Source organism: Rhinolophus sinicus, chromosome 14, assembly GCF_057876585.1.
Source record: "Rhinolophus sinicus isolate RSI-liver-muscle chromosome 14, RSI-T2T, whole genome shotgun sequence".
Lineage (NCBI taxonomy): Eukaryota > Metazoa > Chordata > Mammalia > Chiroptera > Rhinolophidae > Rhinolophus > Rhinolophus sinicus.
The window spans coordinates 188,240,337-188,261,204 of NC_142514.1; the positions used below are offsets into that span (position 1 = coordinate 188,240,337).

Below are 20,868 nucleotides of genomic sequence, written 5' to 3' on the forward strand. Positions count from 1 at the left end.
ATTGAAAACCAATCAAACTGAACTCTTCAAATATGTGTGGTTTTTGTGTGTGTGTCAATTACGCCCCAGTAGAGCTGTTAAAAACAAAACAAAAATAAAAATAACCAAAAGAAAAGTATGCTTTGCCATGGGAAGGAGGGGAACGGGGAGGAGGAGCAGAGAGACTCCGTCCTGTGCCCTGGCTGCTGCTCCTGTCATTTCAGAACCGTTCCTAACTCAGGATCATGGGCTCTTGGGGACCCAGCTCCCCGCCGGGAAGTGACAGAGCAGCAATGGGGGACAGAGTGCCGTGCCTCTGCCAGGGGCCGGGTGGCACACATGCAGCATCTCATCCTCTGGCCAGTGTCTGGCCACCACCAGCTCGGACCCTCACCCACCTGGTCTTCCATCTGAAACTGGAGCGAGGACACGAGGCCACTGCCGCATATAGCAGGTGTCAGTGCCCTGAGCCAGGTTCCAAGGTTGAGTTGGCAGCCCTGTCCTCTGTCACCTCCGCTTGTACTCCAGCCAGGGGGAGGGTTAGGGTCAGAGGGGCCTCTGTGTGCCCAGGCCCTTGGGGGCAGCTTCAGCCAGAGGGACGATGGGCACTGGCTGCCCCGAGGCCATCTCAGCCCCAACCTGACACTGGGCGAGCCGGGGCCTCCAGGGCTGGGATGTGAGCAGACTGTCTGTCACCTGGTCTTCTGCGGGACTTGGTCCTCCAGTCCTGTGTGGTCTGGGGTCCCTGGCAGCTGTCTCTGTGCAGGCACACGGTGGCCACTAGCTGTCCCAGGCACTGAGGACATTGTGCAGAGCACTTCCCACAGGTGGCCAGCGTGACACTATGGCCGCTGGACAGCAGATCTGGGCCCCGAAGCTCCCCTGGGCCAGCACCTAGTGTGAGTAACCCCAGAAATCCACCTGGTCCCCGGTAGCACGTTCTGTGTTCTCATTGACCAGCCACAAACACCTGGCCACTGTGAGTGTGGGCGGCCTGTCTCCTCAAACATCTGCTGCCACATCTGGTCAGTGCCAGCACCCTCTGGGACCCTTCAGACCCAGCCTTGCCCACCCTCAACTGCTGCTCTCTCTCCTTTGTACAGGGCCCTTCCCCTGCCCCCATTCTTTGTCCTCAGTTTACCCATTTCTAGGTCCAAGACACACTCTGGCCTCCCCAACCCCATCCCACTCTCTGTCCAATGTCCCTACAGCTGTTCAGGCACTTCCATGCATAGCAGGGCCTCTCCCTACCTGGTTCCCAGCTCCTGACCTTGAGAGTCTGGCTGCCCCTCCTCTAGCCCACCTCCTCCAAGAAGCCTTCCCAGGCTGCTCAGGGCCCTCCCGACTCTGAGCTTTGTCTGCCTTCTGAGACCACTTGACTTGTGCTTCTGGGGGTCTTGTCAGAACCTGGATGCCCCCACAATGTTACCTGTTATGCACTGCATGTTTGTGTCCCCCCATCACCTTGAAACCCTTATCCCAAGGTGATGGAATTAGAAATGATGAGAGCGTGAGGGTGGGGCCCCCTTGTGGGATTAGTGCCCTTAGAAGATGAGGAGACCCAAGAGCTCCCTTCCTGTCCCTCTGTCCCCATATAAAGACACAGCAACAGGCACCATTGGCAACCAGGAAGAGGCCTCAGCAACCCGACCATCCAGAAGCCTAATCTTGCACCCCAGACTCCGGGGGAGGGGCCCGGTGCACCCCAGCCCTACCCCGATGGCACCACCACACGGCTGCCACTTCCAGGGTCACAGATGGAGCCAGTGTCCCCCCACCATCCCCAAAGCCCTCCTTGTGGGCCACCGACAGAGAGCAAACACTTGCTAAGCTGCCACTTACGCCGCTTGGAAGGCAAAGCGGCCCAGATAACCCATCTGGGCCTCTGACGTGCCCGTCCTTCCGCCAGCCAAACCCAACATTCCACCTAACCAGCCTTATCTGTTTGCTTTTCACTTAACATCCGCTGGCTATTGGCATGGACCCGGCGGGGGGCCCGCGGATGGTCTGCTAGGAGCTGGGGGCCACTCCTGGGATCATGGCAGCTGCTACCCGCTGGCCCCTGGCTGTGGCCGTGGGGTGAGCGGATTCAGGCCCAGAAACTGAAATGTGACACAGCTTCCCCAGGATCCTGGACCTGGAGCCTCCGGACCCTCCACTCGGGGTTGGGGGGACAGGCTGGGCTCTGCAGTCCCACAAGACACAGGACACAGAGCCAGTGAGGATTGTGGGGGCATCCGGGGTCCCCCCGACAGGGTGGGGGGAGGAGGCAGCGTTTGGGGGTGCTGACTGGGAGGTGCCAACTCTGGCCACGGTGGGGTCAGAGGTGCCCTGATGTGGGAGTGGAATCAAGGGGTCGGGGTGGGCGGCCCTCGGCACTGCCCATAGCTCCCTGCCAAGCCTTCCCTCCTGGAAAGTCTCTCCCCACCCCCAGCTGAGTGCCCCCATGGGAGGGGCAGGTTGGCCAAGACACCTCCTGCGGGGCCTGCCTGGGCATCCAGCCCCAGCCTGGCTCTCCTAGCCCATCCTGGCTCAGACTGCCCCCGAGCCACCCACTCTGCCTGGCTGGACGGCACCAGCTCCCCTGGGGACCCAGACCTCGCCCCTGTTGGGTGTCTTCTCCTCATTCCCCAGCACAGGTCCTGGCCCGGAGTCTGGGACAGTGAGCATCCAACCTGTCCCTGAACAAAGCTCATCAGCCTGTGACACCCAGACACGGGGCCAGCGGCCACCAGGACCTCCTCCTACAGCAGTAGATGTGACATCCTGTTACCTGACAGCCACATAGTGGGGCTATGGGCAGTAGTCAGAACTGGGGTTGCCCCGTGGGGGACCCGAGTCCAGAAGGAAGTGCCGGGGTCCAAGGTAGGGGCAATGCCTGCCCCAAATCCAAGCCTGGGGCAGAGGTTGAAAGTATAGATGGCAGGGGTTGGGCTCTGGGGGCCGGTAGGGAGCCCCCCGGAGCACAGGCCCCTGAGAAGTTGCAGTAGGGACTCTCTGAGGAGGAAGAGGGTCTGCCGGGATCAGCGGCCTGCCCAGCCCCTTGCAGCGCCCTCCCTGGGGTCCGTGACCCCCTCTTGGCCCAGGGGTACCTCGCCTTTGACACTGGTTTGCTGGCTCTGTGGGTGTCCCCGGCAGGGCCCACCCTAGCTGCTTGGGATGGGGGTCTGGAAGGGAAAATCCGTGGCACAACGGGACTTGGCTCCAGAGTGGGGGTCTCAAGGGAGAGGGGCTGCAGGTCACTGGGTGGAGGACAGAACCTACGCAGGACATGCTCGGGAGGCAAAAAGTCCTGGTCCTCACTCTCCCCAAGCGGCTGGGCCACCTCCAGACGGTGCCTGGGGAGGGGCTGTGCAGCCTGAGGGGCCCCGGCAGCGGGCAGTGGCTGTGAGGGGCCCCGAGCTCCTGACCTGGCAAAGCGTCAGCCCAGCTGACCCCTCAGCTCCATCTTCAATGCCAGAGGTCCAGGGCGGTCCCAGCTTTGCACCCCAAGTCAGCAGGACGTCCCTGGACACTAGGCTTGAGGCTGGGGGCGGTGCAGAGCAGGCCGGGCTAGGCCTCAGGGCTGGCTATGTGGACGGAAGGCAAGGCAGGGGTCTGAGCTGGGGCGTGAGAGTGGACAATCGCCCACTTGTCCAGTCCTCAGGCCTCGCTTTCCAAGGCTGGCCAGCGGCACCCGCTCTTATCACCGAGACTGTTGGGAACAATGGTTACACACATTCCTATCTCCCTGCTGTTTGCTCAGTGGTTTGAGCACCTAGGTCAGCCACAAAAACACCATTCTCCGTGTTTTCCTGTGATGCCGATGCCCCCCGCCCAGCCCCAGGAGCCCCCACCCCCTGCTGGGCCTGTCCAGCAAATGTGCATGAGGCTGAACAAACCCGGTCGTAGATCCTGGAACACACAGTGCGATTTTTCCAGGAAACTGAAACGGCGTCTCACATACATATATGGGCTTCTTGGGGACAGGCCCTGTGGGCAGCAGCCACGTTGCAGTCTGGGTGACGTCCAAATCCCTGCCAGCGTCACACTTGTGCTCCTCAAGCTGCTGAGGGTGACCCTGAGAACCCAACATAGGGACCCCCCGCCTGCCACATGCCCCAGCCCTTGCCAGGTCTGCAGGTTGGTGGCCACAGCCCATTCAGTCCAACTCCATCCTTCACTTGTCCCCTGATGTGTCCTGAGGTGTGGGCGCCCTCCAGGTGCTGGGGCCACCACAGCACCCCACATGCAGGGCACTGAGTGAGAAGGGAACAGACGGGTGGTCTGCAGGGAGGGAGGAGCCGAGACAGCTGGGGGACTGTGTGAGGGACCCAAGGAGCAGCCGTGCCAGGGACCTGTGGGCGGGTGCCTGCTGGGGGCAACACGTCCCTGCAGGCAGGTAAAGCTGCTGGCCCTGCACCATGGGCTGCCAGAGAACAAGGCCCAGGGCTCAATCCCACTGCCAGCCCCGCACAGGGGCCCCCAGGGGGACGGCCGGACCGTTCACACCTTGTAGCCGCGCCAGCACCAGGCTTCACCCAGGCCTTAGTGGCTTTATCAGGTGGGAGATGACCCCTGATGGCCCCTCAGAGAGCAGGTCAGGTGCCCGAGCGCTTTCCCACCGGGGTCCTGAGGCCTGACATGTCACCTCTCCACAGCTCTATATTGGGGCGCTCTCACCCCCTGTACCTGGGCCGGATGGAGGCCTGAGGGAAGGCCCACCCACTGTCCGTGGGGAATATGGCCTGGCCCCTGCATTTGCAGCTTCTGGAGACCCCATGGGCCTATGGGCTATCGGAGGGCAGGAGAGCCCTCAGGGTGGTTGGTAACTGAGCGTAGCCTGGACGGACGGTCAGACAGACCCCAGGCCACAGGCCCCTCGCAGCGGTGTCCCCAGCAGGACAGGTTCCGGAACCGCCGGGACCCCCTTCATGGCTCTATGACCCCTCCAGCCTGTCGGCCACATGGGTGGGGCGCATACCTGGGCCTCGGGTTCTCCCCCGAGAGCGGTTTCTGTTAGAACAATTTTCTATTCAAACTAAAGTAAACATGCGGCACCTCCCACATTCGTGTGGCTGGGTGTCCAACGTGAGGAGGGCCGCCGTGCGCCAGGCCACGCAGGGTTCAGGGGTCTGTGACATGGGGAGCAGCCCCACGTGGGGAGAAGGGGTCCAGACGCAGGTCTTCAGTGGAAGGAGCCCAGGGCTCCCACACCCTAAGTCTCCATGGAGCCAGAACCACGCTTGGGAAAGGGGAAGCCCCCTGAGCCAGGCCCCTGGGCTCCCATCTGGTCGGAGCTGAGCTGCCCAGGAGAGCAGTCAGACCCACACCTGGTCCCCAACTCTCCGGGGGTCTAAAACACCCGGCCCCGACCCTCACCTCACCCTGACCATGACGCTGACCCCAGCCTCACCCTGACCCCTCATAGTGCTGGCATGTGCCCTGCCCACGGACAAGGGCCCACCAGCCCTGCCGCCCCTGCTCCCTGAGCTGCTGCCCCAGGAGCCACGTCCTCCTCCCAGGGGGCCATGGGTGCAGCCCCTGCTCCTCTGCCTCTGGGGTCTGTACCCTGAGGCTGGCACAGTTCCCATGGAGATGCTCCCAGATGGGCAGCCCCCCAAGGCCACCCCACCCCTGCTCCTGTGCCAAAGTTGAGCGTCTTGGAGCCATTGGGGGGCCAGAAGATAGTGACTAGGGGCCCAGGGGTTGGCCACTCTACTCCTGCCCCCTGACAGACCCAACGTCCCAGGAGGCCAGCGTAGGAGGGGTCTCCAGGAACGACCCCTGCACACCAGCATTTCACCCCAAAAGCTCCTCAGGCCTCCAGGTAGCTGTCTCTTCTGAGCCCCAAAGCTGTCTGCCCCTCTGTGACAGCCAGGCACCCGGAACCCCCAAAAGGGTGGTGTGGACTGTCTTTACCACTGGGGGGGTCCTTCCACTAGACGGTCTTTCTTCCAGGGTGGGGGGGGGACCCAGTGTGCTTGTTGTGCCTTTTAGGGGCTCTGGAATCCGGGTGAGGGTGGCGCTCACCCCAAGAGCTGTCCTGGACGTTGGGTTCCCCACAGGGGCAGAGGGGTGCCCCCACGTCTCCCCTCATGCCTCGGACAAGCCCCTCTCAGCTCCCAGGATGTGTCTGACTGCCAGAACTGCCCCTGGAAGCGCCCCCAGGATGGCCCCTAGCAATCTCAGCCTGCAGCAAACAGGGAGGTGTTTGAAGGACCCTGCGGGTGTGTGCCAGCCCCCCGCTCAGAGGCGAGCGATAACGGTGCCGCTGCCCGCCTAAGAATTTTCCCAGAAGTGCAAGTTCTGATAAAGCAGCGCCCGAGATCCTGTTTGGCCACCACTGCTCCAGCCGGCTGGAGCGTGGGGTGCGGGTGGGCGCGGCAGGGGCAGGGCCTGCGGCTCCTTTATAAGGTGTCCGGGCTGGTCACCCAGGTGCACAGGTGCAGCAATCCTGCCTGGTGTCCAGCGGTGGGAGAGCTAGGTCCTGCGGTGACCTCTTCTCTCCACGCATCATGCTGGGGCCCCTGCTGCTGCTCGTCTCCTGTGGGGGGGCCATGCTCAGCGCCACCGGTGAGTGGGTCCAGGTGCCCTCTTAAGGCCCCATTGCGTGGGTGTCCCGGGCCTTGCCTCTCCAACTCAGCTGAGGCGGATTGGCCACAGGACGGTGGTAGCTGGGAGGCATCCCCTTGCTCTCGCTGTCCTGCACTTGCCACAGCCCAGCTGGCCCGGCCAGTGAGGGTGGGAAGGCGCAGGGGCCCTGAGCTGGCGAGGAAGGACTCGGGGCTGCAGGGGGCAAGGGTCTCACGGGGACACGCAGACACCTCCACAAGGGCGGGAGCGTCAGAGCCACACTGGGCGCACAGCACTGGGGCTCAGCTCTGAGCCAAGCGCCCCCACTCTCCCACTGGATCCTGAGAGGTCCCCGGGGTCCCCAGAAGTGGCCAGAGGGTATGTAGGGCCGTGCGGGCACTGAGGCCAGAACAGCCGGAGGCAGATCCGGCTCCATGGGTCCTGGTGAGAACAATGACCACACAGTGGGCTCCAGCTTGGGCTCCTTGTCTATGAAAATGAGTTGACAGCTTCCCCTCGTGTGGCTGCCGGGGGGATTAAAGGAGTGGGGGACCACTCCAGAGCCGACCCAGTCTCGCCCACTGGGCCCCCGAGGCAGGGTCCCCTTCCTCCCCTCCGCCCCACCCCATCCCTTCTGCCAAACACCCAGCACCACCTATGCCGCACGCTGAGGGTGGCTTTCATACCTGCCCCAACCCTGGAAGGGTTGCTGAGGGGCAGGAGTCCCTCGGTGGCACAGCGGGAGCCCTTCTCACTGACTGCAGGCCCCAGGCCCTGCACCTTCTCCACACGCCTGAGAGCCCAGGCCGCTGAGCCCAGAGGGATGCACCCCTCCTCTCTCCTTAGTCCTTGGCTTGCTGCCCCTGCTTGGTGGCCCTGGGTCCTCACCAGCCTCATGGGAGATGGGCAGCAGCCTCACTCCCAGTGGGTACCACCAGCCTCAGTGCTGCCCATTGGGAGTGGCTCTGAGCACCCAGGACCCCTGCCCAGCAGAGGCCACATCCCTGGCCCTAGGGACTCCCAGACTTGGACCCAGACCCACGGGGGAGAGAGGTGTCCAGGGGCCGGTTGTGTGAGGTGTGGCCTGCAGGCACGGCACGGGGCTGCCATCTTGGGGGTCTGTGGGCGGCCAGGGTGACTGCCACACAGGGTGGGGTGGGCCTGTCTCTGAGCATCAACTCTGCACTGGCCATGCCCTCCCGGACCAGAGGCGCCGGGTCTGACGCCACAGTGTTGGGACTGGGAAGGAGGCCCCTGAGCCAGCCGGGTTGAGCCGGAAGAGGCAGGGGCCGCCAAGCGTGCAGACGGAATGGCGAGTGCTCAGGGCACCGCATGGCCGGTCCGGGGCTGAGGGGTGGCAGACCAGCCTGCCCTGCAGGCTCTGTGCCAGCCAGGGGTCAGCGCCTGTGCTGAGTGGGGAAGCACAGATGGTCCCAGGGCAGAGGCAGTGGCAGCAGCCCAGCGTCCTGAGTGTCTCCAAAGGAGCCCCCTGCTGAGGGGGGTCATTGTTCAGACAGAGTCGGAGGCCACTGGCCGGGGTGGGATCGAGCAGAGTAAAGGAGACAGGACAGGGCGTGGTGAGACTGACATCAGGTGACAAGGAGCCAGTGGAGAGACCCCTTCGAGTGGGGACTGGGGAGTGATACTCTCGGGGACAGAGGACAAGATTCGAGGTATCCTGTGGGGAGGGGTTCATGAGCTCAGAGGAGGGGCTGAGGTGGGGTCCTGCATGCTCAGGAGGGAGGATGCCCAGGGCCAAGTGTCACTCCCCATCGGAAAGGCAGATCCACACGACCTGTGTGCCACCTGCCCCAGCTGGGGACCTCGCCCAGAGACACACGGCTGAGGGCGCCCAGTGCCGTGGTGGGGAGGCCAGCACCACACCTGGGTGGAGTGGTGGGCCCAGGCGCGAGCTGCATCCAGTGGATGAGCCGGCGGGAGTCATGGCAGGACAGGGGTCCCGGGAGGGCCTGGAAGATGGAGCCAGGGGCCGGAGAGGTCACGGCCCCGTCACCTGCCCGCCAGCACCAGGACCTCCTCCCAGATCCACAGAAGCCTCTGGAAGGACTGCAGCAGGGAACAGGGGCAGGGGAGGGCTACCGGGAGGCCATAGAAAGGAGGCAGGCCGCCAGGTGGGGCCCCCAGTCCAGCTTCCCCAAGCAGGGTCACCTGTCTGCCGAGCGTGGCCTGGAGTGGCCAGCGGGGACCAGTGCTTCCTGCCCCATGTCCCCTGTGCGTTTCTCTAGCATGGTCACCACAGCCCTAGGACTGTCTGGGAGGCTGACAGGTGTGGAGGAAGGGAGCATGAAATCAGCCACTTTTGAGGCCCCTGGAAAGGGAGAAGCCGTGTGAGGCGTCCGCCTTCACTCAGCCTCTCTGACCGCACTCCAGAGCCAGTGGGTGTCAGACGGAGAGTGGGTGGGCCGACCTGGGAACACAGGGGGTGCAGCAAGACAGGAGGCTGTCACCCCACAGATGCCCCGGCCCTGAGCCCTCCCTAACTCTCCCCTGCTCCCCACATGCCCACAGACCACCGAGCCCCCCTGAGCTTAGGGCTCCCCCTCCCCCGCATAACAACCACTCAGTGAGGTCCACACAGGAGCCCAGCTGCCCGGCTGCCGCCAAACCTATGTGAGCCGCCATGGAGGCAGCAGGCCTGGTGGCAGCTGCCTCTTTGTCCTGTCAAACCCCAGAAGGGCCTGGCACCTCTGGGAAGCGAGTGAGTGATGGGAGCCTGGCAGATCGCCAGCAGATGTCCCTGGGCCAGAGGGCACCAGAGAGCTGGTGTCCACCGTCAGGGACCTGCCCTGCCCTGAGGCCGGCATGTGGCCATGCACACCATCCAGCGCAAGCTGCCCCTAAACGCTCAGGCCCTGCTCACTGCCTGTGCGTGTGCATGCATGTGCATGTGTACATGTGTGTGCGTGTACACGTGTGCACACATGGGTAGGTGTGTGTCTGTGTGCACCGTGCCCTCCTCGGGGGAGCTTGTCTTCACTGTATCTCCTGCACCCAGCAGGTGTGACAGGCACATGACAGGAGTTCCCTCTGTGCAGATGTGCGGGACTAGTGAATGAGTGAATGAACAAATGAACAAATGAGCGAATGAGCGAACGACAAATGACGAATGAGAGAAGTCAGGGTGTGGAGAGTGCGCAGGGGCTGGGCTCCGGCCAGGTGCCATGCAGTGGGCCCTGCTCACGGCTAAGTGCTCCACGCCAGGGGCGGGGTGGCCACGCCCTGGACAGAAGCGGGAGGCCCCAGCACTGACCATGGCCCTGTCCACGCAGGTCTGGACGACACCTCCTTTGCACAGCCTGGCCTCCAGAGGCTAACGGACGCCCCACAGACAGGTGAGGGCCACGTGGTCTGGGGCTTCCACAAAGGGCATCCAGCTACCGAGGAGCCCCAGCCAGCCGCTCCCCTTGGGGGAGGGGGTGTTGTGGGGTGGGGTCTGGGCTGGCTTCTTGACCCACAGACCCCAGGGCTGACGACACCACAGACTCCACCACAGCAGCGACTCATGCTCGTGGAAAGCTAGTGCAGGAGGCAGACCCAGCTCTGGACATGGGGTGGGGCCTCACTCACACCCACCCCAGGATGGGCTAGAACTTGTGAGGCCACTAGTTTCTGAGCGTGGGATCCCGGGGCGGCCGGCTCATGGGGCCAGGCCACCCCAGACCTGCCCCACCAGGCGGAGGGACAGAACCCTGAGACCCCTCCTGCTCTCTCCACAGCTCCAGGCAGGGGCCGGTGCTCCACATGGGGGGCTGGCCACTTCTCCACCTTCGACGGCCACGTGTACAACTTTAAGGGAACCTGCAACTACGTCTTTGCGGCCATCTGCGAGGACGCAGCGCCCACCTTCAGCATCCAGCTGCGGCGAGGACCCAGTGGCGACCTCTCCCGGGTCATCGTGGAGCTGGGGGCCTCTGTGGTCACCGTGCAGAAAGGGGTCATCTCCGTCAAAGACATGGGGTGAGCCGTGTGGCTGAGAGGACAAGGGAGTGACCATGGGGCCAGGGGTGGCCGCTGACCACTCTCACTCCACAGGGTGGTCAGCCTGCCCTACACCAGCAATGGGCTCCAGATCACACCCTTTGGCCAGAGTGTGCGGCTCGTGGCCAAGCAGCTGGAGATGGAGCTGGTGGTCCTGTGGGGCCCGGGAGCCCACCTCACGGTGAGGACGCCTGCGGGAGGCGGGGGGAGGGGAGGGTGTGTGTGGCTGCACCTGCAGGCACACGGGTTGGCGGGTGGGGCTGGGGGCTGTCCTCCTTGGGGTTGGGGTCCTGAACAGCTACCCAGCTCCCACAGCTTGGTGCTGAACCCAGCCAGGAGCCTGGATGGGCCTGGGCTTCCCCACTTGTAAACGAGGACAATCCAGCAAGACCAGGAGGGCTCCTGGGAGGAGTAGGGAGGGGCCCCCAGAGCAGAAGCTCTGCATCTGCGCGCGCGGCATCCGGGGCCCCGCCCACACGCATGCCACGGCCCCTCCCTCAGGTCCTAGTAGAGGAGAAGCACATGGGCAGGATGTGCGGGCTCTGCGGGAACTTCGACGGCAAGAAGACCAACGAGTTTCTGAGCGAGGATGGTAGGTGGGGGTGGGGGCCTGGCCCCAGCGGCCAGCCCCGTGGTGCTGACCTTGCCCCTCCCGTGCCCCCAGGCAAACTCTTGGAACCCCACAAGTACGCGGCTCTCCAGAAGCTGGATGACCCCAATGAGATCTGCGCCTACGAAGCCATCCCCAGCCCCCAGGTCCTGCAGGCAGAGCATGTACGTGAGGCGGGCGTGCCATCAGGGTCATGGGAAGCCTCCGGCCATAGGGGTCAGCCATGGGCTCTGACAGGGTCCCCAAGGCCGACACCCCCAGCCCTCCCAGCCAAACAGCACTGGATGTGGGACAGGGCCTTCACGCCTGTGACCCTGAGTGGCCCTCTGCCCAGGCCCAGACCTGCACCCGGCTGCTGACCCTGGTGTCCCCCAAGTGCACCGTGCCCAAGGAGCTGTTCCTGCTGAGCTGCCAGGCGGACATGGCCGCGTGCGCCCAGCCGGGCCCGAACTGCAGTTGTGCCACGCTGTCTGAGTACTCGCGCCAGTGCAGCATGGCTGGCCAGCCCGTCAGGCGCTGGCGGGGCCCCGGCCTCTGCTGTGAGTCCCGGGGAGGGCAGCAGGGAGGGCCAGGGCCCCGAATTCCGCCTCGTCCAAGACAGGACAGTGAGGTGGAGGGGAGCCGGGCAGGCAGTGGGGGCCCTGTGGTGCCCCTCCCCACTCACCAGGCCGCTGTGTGCCTGCAGCCCTGGGCCAGTGCCCAGCCAACCAGGTGTACCAAGAGTGTGGCGAGGCCTGTGTCAAGACCTGCTCGAACCCACAGCACAGCTGCTCCAGCTTCTGCACCTTCGGCTGCTTCTGCCCGGAAGGTGAGCCTGCCGCGCCCCACAGGAGCCTGCAGATGAGCCCAGACGCAGGGCCTCAGCCCCCGCCCCACCCAGCACATTGCCCCACCGGCTGTGTTGGGGCCAGGACCCCTCACCGCCCCCACAGTGTTCCATGGTCGTGCCTGCAAATCCACAGGGTTGTGAGGGATCTGAGAGGCCGCTGGGGAAGGGTGGGGTTGGAGCTAGACCTGGGCAGGGCCCGCCGCTCACCAGGAGCAGCCCCTGGCCTGGGCCTGGGCCTGGACCAGCTGTCACCAGGGGAAGAGGCGCTGCAGTGTGGGGCTGGAGGGGGAGGGTCACAGCCCAAGCCTCCACTGGGACGTGGCCCAGAGCCAGGCGCGAGGACCTCCTGGGGACAGGCCCAGGAGTGGCTGCCCAGCAGGAGGGTGGGAGGTCTCTCCTTGCCGCAGCCCCAGGAAGTCCCCTCCTGCAGGTACGGTTCTTGACGACATCTCCAAAAACCTCACCTGCGTGCCTGTCGCCCAGTGTCCCTGCACGCTTGGCGGGCTGGCCTATGCCCCCGGGGAGGTCACAGCAGATGCCTGCCGCACCTGGTGAGTGTGGGGCAGCCTGTGAAGACACAGACAGGATGGGGACACGAGGGACACGGGAACCTGGAGGCACAGCAGCCTCAATCCTGGGGGCAGCCAGCTTGCCAGCCCAGAGCAGCCTGGGGTGCCGTCTGGACCCAGCAGCCCTGCCCACCGCTCTGGCTCACCCTCCCCACACACAGCCAGTGCACCATGGGACGCTGGAAATGTGAGGAGCGTCCCTGTCCACGGCGCTGCGCCCTGGAAGGCGGCTCCTTTGTCACCACGTTCGATGCCAGGCCCTACCGTTTCCATGGCACCTGCACCTACATCCTCGTCCAGGTGGGACATGCCAGCCATGGGGGCCTCCCAGGGGATTGCCAGGAGGGGTCACCAAGGGAACATCACAAGGGGTCCCGCCAGGAGGGGTGCTGCCATGAGGGGTCACCATAAGCACCAGTCCTCTGTACTGACCACCCCACTACAGAGCCCCCAGCTCCCCGACGGGGGCTCCGTCATGGCCGTATATGACAAGTCTGGGTACTCGCACTCGGAGACCTCCCTGGTCGCCGTCATCTACATGTCCAGCCAGGTAAGGCTGCTCTGTCAGGTAAGGAGCAGAAACGTCCCCACCGTGTCCCAGTTCCTGCTGCTCCCTTCCTGGCCCGCAGGAGGGGGACACCTCCCTCCCTTTCAGCCACCGTGACTCAGGCCCCCCTCCCTCTAGGACAAAATCGTGATTTCTCAGGACGAGGTGGTCACCAACAATGGAGACGTCAAGTGGCTGCCATACAAGACCAGTAGGTCCACAGCCCCTGCCTAGCCCTCGGTGCCTCTGGGCCAGGGTCCCAAAGCAGGCTGCCTGCTGAGCCCGTTTCCCCCCAGGCAACATCACGGTCTTCAGACAGACATCCACCCACCTCCAGATGGCCACCAGCTTCGGACTGGAGCTCGCGATCCAGCTACAGCCCGTGTTCCAGGTGTACGTCACCGTCGGGCCCCAATTCAGAGGCCAGACCAGAGGTGAGTCGCTCCCTGCCCGCCAGGGTCAGCCCGGCTGCCCTGTCCCCATCTGGCTTGGCCACGTCAGAAGTGAAGGGCCCACCACAGCCCTGCACTGGCCCAGCGGGTCCGGCGGCCATGGGCTCAGGCCAGCCTCTCCTGAAGGCCAGCCCTCCCAGGGGTGCGTGCCTCGTGCCCGTGGCACGGTTGGGGGTGCGGGCAGGACAGGGACGCAGGCCAGCTGTGCTCATGGCCCGGTTGGCTCAGGGCTCTGCGGCAACTTCAATGGGGACACAACAGACGACTTCACGACCAGCATGGGCATGGCCGAGGGCACCGCCTCACTCTTTGTGGACTCCTGGCGGGCGGGGAACTGCCCGGCTGCACTGGAGCGTGAGACCGATCCCTGCTCCATGAGCCAGCTCAACAGTGAGTCCTGGGCCCCGGGGGCTGTGGAGTCAGCAGGAAACCCACGCGGGCGAGCGCGAGACCCACTGGCCTATCCCTGCAGAGGTGTGTGCGGAGACCCACTGCTCAGTGCTGGTGAAGAAGGCCACTGTGTTCGAGAAGTGCCATGCCGTGGTGAACCCCAAGCCTTTCTACAAGGTGGGCAGGGCCTGCTGGCCGGCGACACCCGGGGGAGCCTGGGCGGCGGGAGGGCAGGCACTCATGCAGCTGTCTCCCTGCAGAGGTGTGTGTACCAAGCCTGCAACTATGAGGAGACCTTCCCGTATATCTGCGCTGCCCTGGGGGACTACGCCCACATGTGCGCCTCGCGGGGCATCCTGCTCTGGGGCTGGAGAAACAGTGTGGAAAACTGCAGTACGTGCCGGGGCAGGAGAGGGTCCCAGGGTCATGGGAGGGCAGGGGCCACGACGGGGCTCCAGGGCCCAGAGCCCTGACCCTGCCCGGCCATCCCTGAGGGTCTGACTCCTGTTCCCCCACAGCCATCCCCTGCACTGGCAACCGGACATTCAGCGACAACAGCCAGGCCTGCAACCGCACATGCTTCTCACTGTCTGACCACACAGCTGAGTGCCACCCCAGCGCTGTCCCTGTGGATGGCTGCAACTGCCCTGAGGGCACCTACCTGAACCACAAGACGGAGTGTGTGCACAAGGCCCAGTGCCCCTGCCTCCTGGACAACCACAGGTTCATCCTGGCCAACCAGTCCGCCCTGGTCAATGGCGTCATCTGGTATGTGATGGGGTCCCGGGTGGGCCCCCCCCACTCTGGCCTGCAGCCCCTGCCCCAGGGCCAGCCCACTTACACGGTCTCTCTTGCAGCTACTGCATCAACGGGCGGCTAAGCTGCCGGGGGCAGCCACAGATGCTCCTGGGTACGTAATGCGGCCAAGACGGTGGGCCTGGGTGGCGGTGTGCTGCCCCCCACCCACCTCACCCGTGCCCCTTTCCTGCAGCAACCTGCTCAGCACCCAAGACATTCCAGTCCTGCAGCCAGTCCTCGGAGAACAAGTTTGGGGCAGCCTGTGCCCCCACGTGCCAGATGCTGGCCACTGGCACCCCCTGCGTAAGGCTGGGGCGAGTGCTCCCTAGAGGGCTTCCCCACCGGGCAACTTGTGGTGGATGTTCCTGTAGTGGACACCTGGAGCCTCCCACGGGGCCGTGAGATGATGTGCACAAAAGCCCCCAGGGAAGGCAGGCCAAGCTCTGCGTCTCCGGGGCTGTTCCCCGGGAAGGGTGTGGCCAGTCGGGCTGGGTGGGGCCCCTCAGCTTGGGGAGAGTGAGGAGGGGACACAACAGCCCAGTAGTGACACAGAAGGCCCTCTGGAACCTTCCCTAAGGGAGGGGCGGGTTTGCTAAGAGAAAGGCCCAGAGCAGGGTGGATGCAGGGAGGGGGTCTGGGAGGAGAGCTGGGGGCCCCTCCTAGGCGCTGCTGACCCTCCCCCCTGCAGGTGCCCACCAAGTGCGAGCCAGGCTGCGTCTGTGCTGAGGGGCTCTACGAGAACGCCAGCGGGCAGTGCGTGCCCCCTGAGGAGTGCCCGTGCGAGTTTGCAGGGGTGTCCTACCCCCGGGGCGCCGAGCTCCACACAGACTGTCAGACTTGGTAAGCCGCAGCCCCGCCCTGGAGACCCAGGTGGCCAGGGGATGTCCTCAGGCTCTCTGGGGGTGGTAGGGGGTCCCCCACCAACTCCATGCAGGTCAGCCTCATGCGGGGGTGCATGTGTGCCGGGTCTCCCCGAAACCCCAGAATGGCCTGCTCCTCCCCCAGCACCTGCTCGAGGGGCAAGTGGACATGTCAGCAGAGTGTCCACTGCTCGTCCACCTGCACCCTCTATGGGGAAGGACACATGGTCACCTTCGACGGGCAGCGGTTTGTGTTCGATGGCAACTGCGAATACATCCTGGCCACGGTGAGGCCTTAAGGGGGGACACGGTGAGGCCCTGGTGGGGACACGGTGAGGCCCTGGGGGCATCCACTTCAGCACCCCCTCCCCACAGGACGGCTGCGGTGCCAATGACTCGCAGCCCACTTTCAAGATCCTGACGGAGAACGTTGTGTGCGGGAAGTCGGGCGTCACCTGCTCCCGAGCCATCAGGCTTTCCCTGGGGGTGAGTGGGGCAGGCGGGTGTCCCCCCACCTCAGCCACCAAGCCCAGGTCCCCACCCCTCTGTGCCACCTGCTGCTCACTGTCCCCTGCTGTGGTCTCCTGACCCACACGACGGGCAGCAGTGTCTCCCGGAGTTGGACAGCCCGGGGAGACGGGGTCCTTCCAGAAGCCTGACTCAGCCCTCGGCAGTGTCCATGATGTTCTGGAACGTTCCGCCTACGGTGGCTCCAGAGGGCAGGCCGCCAGCAGGCACTGGCCACACACACTCTTCAGGGACTCGGTCCACCCTGCTGGGAGAGCGTGGGCGGGGAGGTAGCTGGGTGCGCACAGCCCCGTGACGGGCCTGCCCCACAGGGCCTATCCATCGTGCTGGCCGATAGGAACTACACAGTCAGCGGGGCGAACCCCCACGTGCGCTTCCGGGTGAAGGCCGGCTCCTTGCACCTGGTGCTGGACGTGACCATCGGCAGCAGCTACAACCTGACCCTCGTCTGGAACAAGCACATGACCGTCTTCATCAAGATGGCTCGTGCCTCCCAGGTAACGTGCCGCTCCTGCCTGGCCGCCTGGGGTGTGGGGCAGCGCTACCCACCTGACACTGCCCCCCGCAGGACGCCCTGTGCGGCTTGTGTGGCAACTACAACGGCAACATGAAGGACGACTTTGAGACACGCAGCAAGTACGTGGCGTCCAGTGAGCTGGAGTTCGTGAACTCATGGAAGGAGAGTCCGCTGTGCGGGGATGTGGGCTTTGCACTGGACCCCTGCAGCCGCAACGCCTTCCGCCGGGCCTGGGCTGAGCGCAAGTGCGGTATCATCAACAGTCAGACCTTCGCAGCCTGCCACAGCCAGGTGGGTTCCTGCCACAGCCAGGTGGGTTCCCGCCACAGCCAGGTGGGTTCCCGCCACAGCCAGGTGGGTTCCTGCCACAGCCAGGTGGGTTCCCGCCACAGCCAGGTGGGTTCCCGCCACAGCCAGGTGGGTTCCCGCCACGGCCAGGTGGGTTCCCGCCACGGCCAGGTGGGTTCCCGCCACGACCAGGTGATTTTTACCCCAGCCAGGTGGGTTCCCGCCACGGCCAGGTGGGTTCCCGCCATAGGCACTTGGGTTCCTGCCACAGCCAGGTGGGTTCCTGCCACGACCAGGTGGGTTCCTGCCATAGCCAGGTGGGTTCCCGCCACGACCAGGTGGGTTCCTGCCACAGCCAGGTGGGTTCCCGCCATAGGCACTTGGGTTCCTGCCACAGCCAGGTGGGTTCCTGCCACGACCAGGTGGGTTCCTGCCATAGCCAGGTGGGTTCCCGCCACGACCAGGTGATTTTTACCCCAGCCAGGTGGGTTCCCGCCATAGGCACTTGGGTTCCTGCCACAGCCAGGTGGGTTCCTGCCACGACCAGGTGGGTTCCTGCCATAGCCAGGTGGGTTCCTGCCACGACCAGGTGGGTTCCTGCCACAGCCAGGTGGGTTCCCGCCATAGGCACTTGGGTTCCTGCCACAGCCAGGTGGGTTCCTGCCACAACCAGGTGGGTTCCTGCCATAGCCAGGTGGGTTCCCGCCACGACCAGGTGGGTTCCTGCCACAGCCAGGTGGGTTCCCGCCATAGGCACTTGGGTTCCTGCCACAGCCAGGTGGGTTCCTGCCACGACCAGGTGGGTTCCTGCCATAGCCAGGTGGGTTCCCGCCACGACCAGGTGATTTTTACCCCAGCCAGGTGGGTTCCCGCCATAGGCACTTGGGTTCCTGCCACGGCCAGGTGGGTTGCACAGCGGTGGGGCCCTGGCCTCCAGCTGTGAGAACAGCTCCTGGCCCGCGGACAGTGGGCCGGGCAGGGGCACTGAGGGCCGCCTCCACAGGTGTACCGCATGCCTTACTACGAGGCCTGTGTGCGCGACACGTGCGGGTGCGACACCGGTGGGGACTGCGAGTGCCTGTGCGACACCGTGGCTGCCTACGCCAAGGCCTGCCTGGACAAGGGCATCTGTGTGGACTGGAGGGCTCCCGACTTTTGCCGTGAGTGCCCTCCTCCTACCCACTGGGGGCCGAGGGGTCACGTGGGCTGCTCTGGCTGCAGCACTCCTCCCGGGGCGGGCAGTGGGCTGTGTCCCGCAGGGAGATCCTGCAGAGGGACCGTTGCAGGCCCACCCTCAGGCTCCCTGGTACACTGCCGAGGGGCTCTGTGGCGGGCTCAGAGCCACCTGACAGGTGCCCATCCTCCCAGCCATCTACTGCGGCTTCTACAACACCCACACGCAGGCTGGTGACGGCCAGTTCCAGTACACCCAGGAGGCCAACTGCACGTGGCACTACCAGCCGTGCCTCTGCCCGCAGCAGCTGCAGAGCCTCCCAGTCACCAACATCGAAGGTACAGCTGTGGAGCGGGGACGGGTCTGCCCAGGGAACTGATGGCTTCCGAGGCTGGTGGAGAGGGGCCTGAGGGCCAAGGGCGGGAAAGGTGTGTGGGGGGTGCAGCCCAGAGGGTACAGACCACAACTGGAGCAAGGGGTGGGGAGGCAATGCAGGGAGTCTGGGGTTCAGAGGAGAGGTCAGCATTGGCTGTAGACAGAGAGGGGAGGCCTCCAGCTCGAGGCACTGACGTCTGGCCGCTTTCTGCATGCCCCTGCCCCAGGCTGCTACAACTGCACCCAGGATGAGTACTTCGACCAGAACAAGGGGACATGCGTGCCCTGCCGTAAGCTCAGTCCTCGGGCCCCACACCCACCAAGGTCCCACACAAACCGAGGGCCAGCTCCGCACTCCCCAGGCTGCGCCCGTGGGGTGCTGAAATGCCCCCAGCCCCCAGACAGCAGAGACACAGGGAAAAGACCAGGCCTCCCCTGCCCCAGACGCTGACTCAAAAGCCCCCATCCCTGCTGGGTGTGTGGCAGCACAGGGACCACTTGGGGATGCAGTAATGGGGGACTGGGGAGCTGCACTAAGGTGGTCAGTGTCCTGCCTGCCAGGCCACCCACATGGCTGGGGAGTGCTGGGAGGGATGACATGGCAGGTAGGACAGAGGAGCAGGGCCCCGCCTCCGTGATTGCTCCACGCCCTGGCCCTGTCTCCAGCAAGCACCTGACTCAGGCCCTGGGGACACACCTGAAGGCTTCAGAAGGACTTGGGGGGTAGGGGGTGCGGCCCTGACCACCCCTCCTGTTGCAGGTCTGCTGCCCACGCCGCCCACGCCCACCACAGGTGATTGCACGCACACTAGGTGCCAAGGTGAAGCAATGCTCCCCTGGGCCGTCCCCCGGGCCCTCCCCTGGATGCCCATCAGCCCAGCCATGTCTGTGACCGCGGGTTGAAGCAGGGAAGGGAGGGCACCGCAGCTTCCCTGGGGCTGCCCTGCACTGTGGGGGCAGCGTGTGCTGCCCAGGGAGGCACCGGGGTGCTGCGTGAAAGCTCACCTCCTGGCTGACCAACAGCTGGCCCTGTGGTGTCCCCACCAGATGGCCACTGTCACAGCAGGGCTGACGGAGCTCACGTGGCCCTAGGAAGGCCACAGTCCAGCCCCTGTGCTTCCCATTCAGCCCACCTGGGGTGGGGGTGCTGCATGGCTTGGGGGCCCAGCAAGCAAGAGAAAGGGCTCCTCCCAAGGGAGTGCCCCACAGTAATGGCATATCTGTCCACTCAGGCTTGCCTTCCACATCGACCAGGCCCACCACGGCTACTACCCCCAAGGCCACTGGGATCAGCTCCACTGCACCCTCACCAGGCTCCCTGCCCACACCTGCAACCCCAACCATCGGCTTTACACCCACGGCCACACCCACTGCCACAGCCACACCCACTGCACCCTCCTCCACGCAGACAGGTGCCACCCAGGCAGATGCGACAGTCTCCTCAGGAGGTAAGGCCCACACTGCAGTGTCAGGCACACACGCATGACCCCAGGGGCTCCATGGCTTATGGGGCAGGGGGCCTCACTTCTCTGCTGAGTAGATTCTTAGGCACAGAACTCCCTGTGCCAGGGAGCAGAGCTAGGTTTCTCTGAAAGGGTTTTTAAGGATCAGCTGGTCACAGGATGTGGCCATCCTTGCTATCCGATAGCTGTGTTACTGGAAAGTGTGTAGGACCAGCCGGGTGAAAGCCCCCTGGCAGCACAGGCCAGTCCTCCATGCAGCCTACCCCCTCACCAGCCCACCCACCCCCACACACCACAGGACCCCCTTCCACGGCCCAGGGACCATGAGGAGATAGGACATGTGTTCTACTACCAATAGCAGCTGGAGGGACAATGAGGTCACTGGAAATGCCACTGAGGCTCCGCGAGTCAAGGCTGGTTGACACAGGACATGAGTGTCAGCTGGGAAAGACACATGCCCCTCTCAGAGGGTCCACTGTGCCGAGCCAGCCAGGCTCCCGGGACGTGTGGGGGCAGGGCCGGGGACTCAATGGAGCTCATGGAGAAGGCAGATGGGCTGGAGGGCATGCTCTGGGCCATTCTCTGCAGGGCCACCCAGAACCACCAACGCCGTCACCACGCAGGCCACATCGGCACTGGGCCCCACAGCCACCCCCAGGTCAACGGTCACAGGACCCACAGTGACGCAGGCTACGACACTGCCCACAGCACCTGCTCATGGCACAGCCACACAATCCACAGCTCGGTCCACAGCACACACCACAGCATCACGGTCACCTTCAGCAACCGCAGAAACCTCCACAGGACCCCCCAAAAGTAAGCATGTCCCACCACATGTTCCCACAGAGGCGCCACAGCACGCAGGCTCAATGCCCAGCCCAACAACCCCAATGGCAGGCAGGGACGGCTCCCCCCAAAAGGGGGCAACCTGCCGC

At 64.6% G+C, this 20,868-nt stretch overlaps 1 protein-coding gene across 1 annotated transcript in view; it reads left to right on the forward strand.

Annotated features, from left to right (window-relative positions):
* Positions 1-20,868, forward strand: part of MUC6 (mucin 6, oligomeric mucus/gel-forming) — a 33,803-nt gene that overhangs the window by 2,457 nt on the left and 10,478 nt on the right. The window contains exons 2-34 of the mRNA XM_088789915.1: positions 5,390-5,611; positions 5,697-5,788; positions 5,959-5,974; positions 6,397-6,534; positions 9,825-9,887; positions 10,272-10,512; positions 10,588-10,714; positions 11,035-11,125; positions 11,198-11,307; positions 11,478-11,682; positions 11,829-11,951; positions 12,403-12,523; positions 12,703-12,841; positions 12,987-13,091; positions 13,227-13,299; positions 13,385-13,522; positions 13,769-13,930; positions 14,013-14,107; positions 14,191-14,323; positions 14,449-14,698; positions 14,788-14,840; positions 14,922-15,031; positions 15,417-15,568; positions 15,734-15,875; positions 15,964-16,074; positions 16,428-16,613; positions 16,685-16,924; positions 17,925-18,081; positions 18,290-18,433; positions 18,698-18,760; positions 19,231-19,263; positions 19,703-19,918; positions 20,557-20,749. Of these exons, the coding sequence (XP_088646041.1) occupies positions 5,390-5,611; positions 5,697-5,788; positions 5,959-5,974; positions 6,397-6,534; positions 9,825-9,887; positions 10,272-10,512; positions 10,588-10,714; positions 11,035-11,125; positions 11,198-11,307; positions 11,478-11,682; positions 11,829-11,951; positions 12,403-12,523; positions 12,703-12,841; positions 12,987-13,091; positions 13,227-13,299; positions 13,385-13,522; positions 13,769-13,930; positions 14,013-14,107; positions 14,191-14,323; positions 14,449-14,698; positions 14,788-14,840; positions 14,922-15,031; positions 15,417-15,568; positions 15,734-15,875; positions 15,964-16,074; positions 16,428-16,613; positions 16,685-16,924; positions 17,925-18,081; positions 18,290-18,433; positions 18,698-18,760; positions 19,231-19,263; positions 19,703-19,918; positions 20,557-20,749 (4,444 nt within the window). The remainder of the gene's footprint in view (positions 1-5,389; positions 5,612-5,696; positions 5,789-5,958; positions 5,975-6,396; positions 6,535-9,824; positions 9,888-10,271; positions 10,513-10,587; positions 10,715-11,034; positions 11,126-11,197; positions 11,308-11,477; positions 11,683-11,828; positions 11,952-12,402; positions 12,524-12,702; positions 12,842-12,986; positions 13,092-13,226; positions 13,300-13,384; positions 13,523-13,768; positions 13,931-14,012; positions 14,108-14,190; positions 14,324-14,448; positions 14,699-14,787; positions 14,841-14,921; positions 15,032-15,416; positions 15,569-15,733; positions 15,876-15,963; positions 16,075-16,427; positions 16,614-16,684; positions 16,925-17,924; positions 18,082-18,289; positions 18,434-18,697; positions 18,761-19,230; positions 19,264-19,702; positions 19,919-20,556; positions 20,750-20,868) is intronic.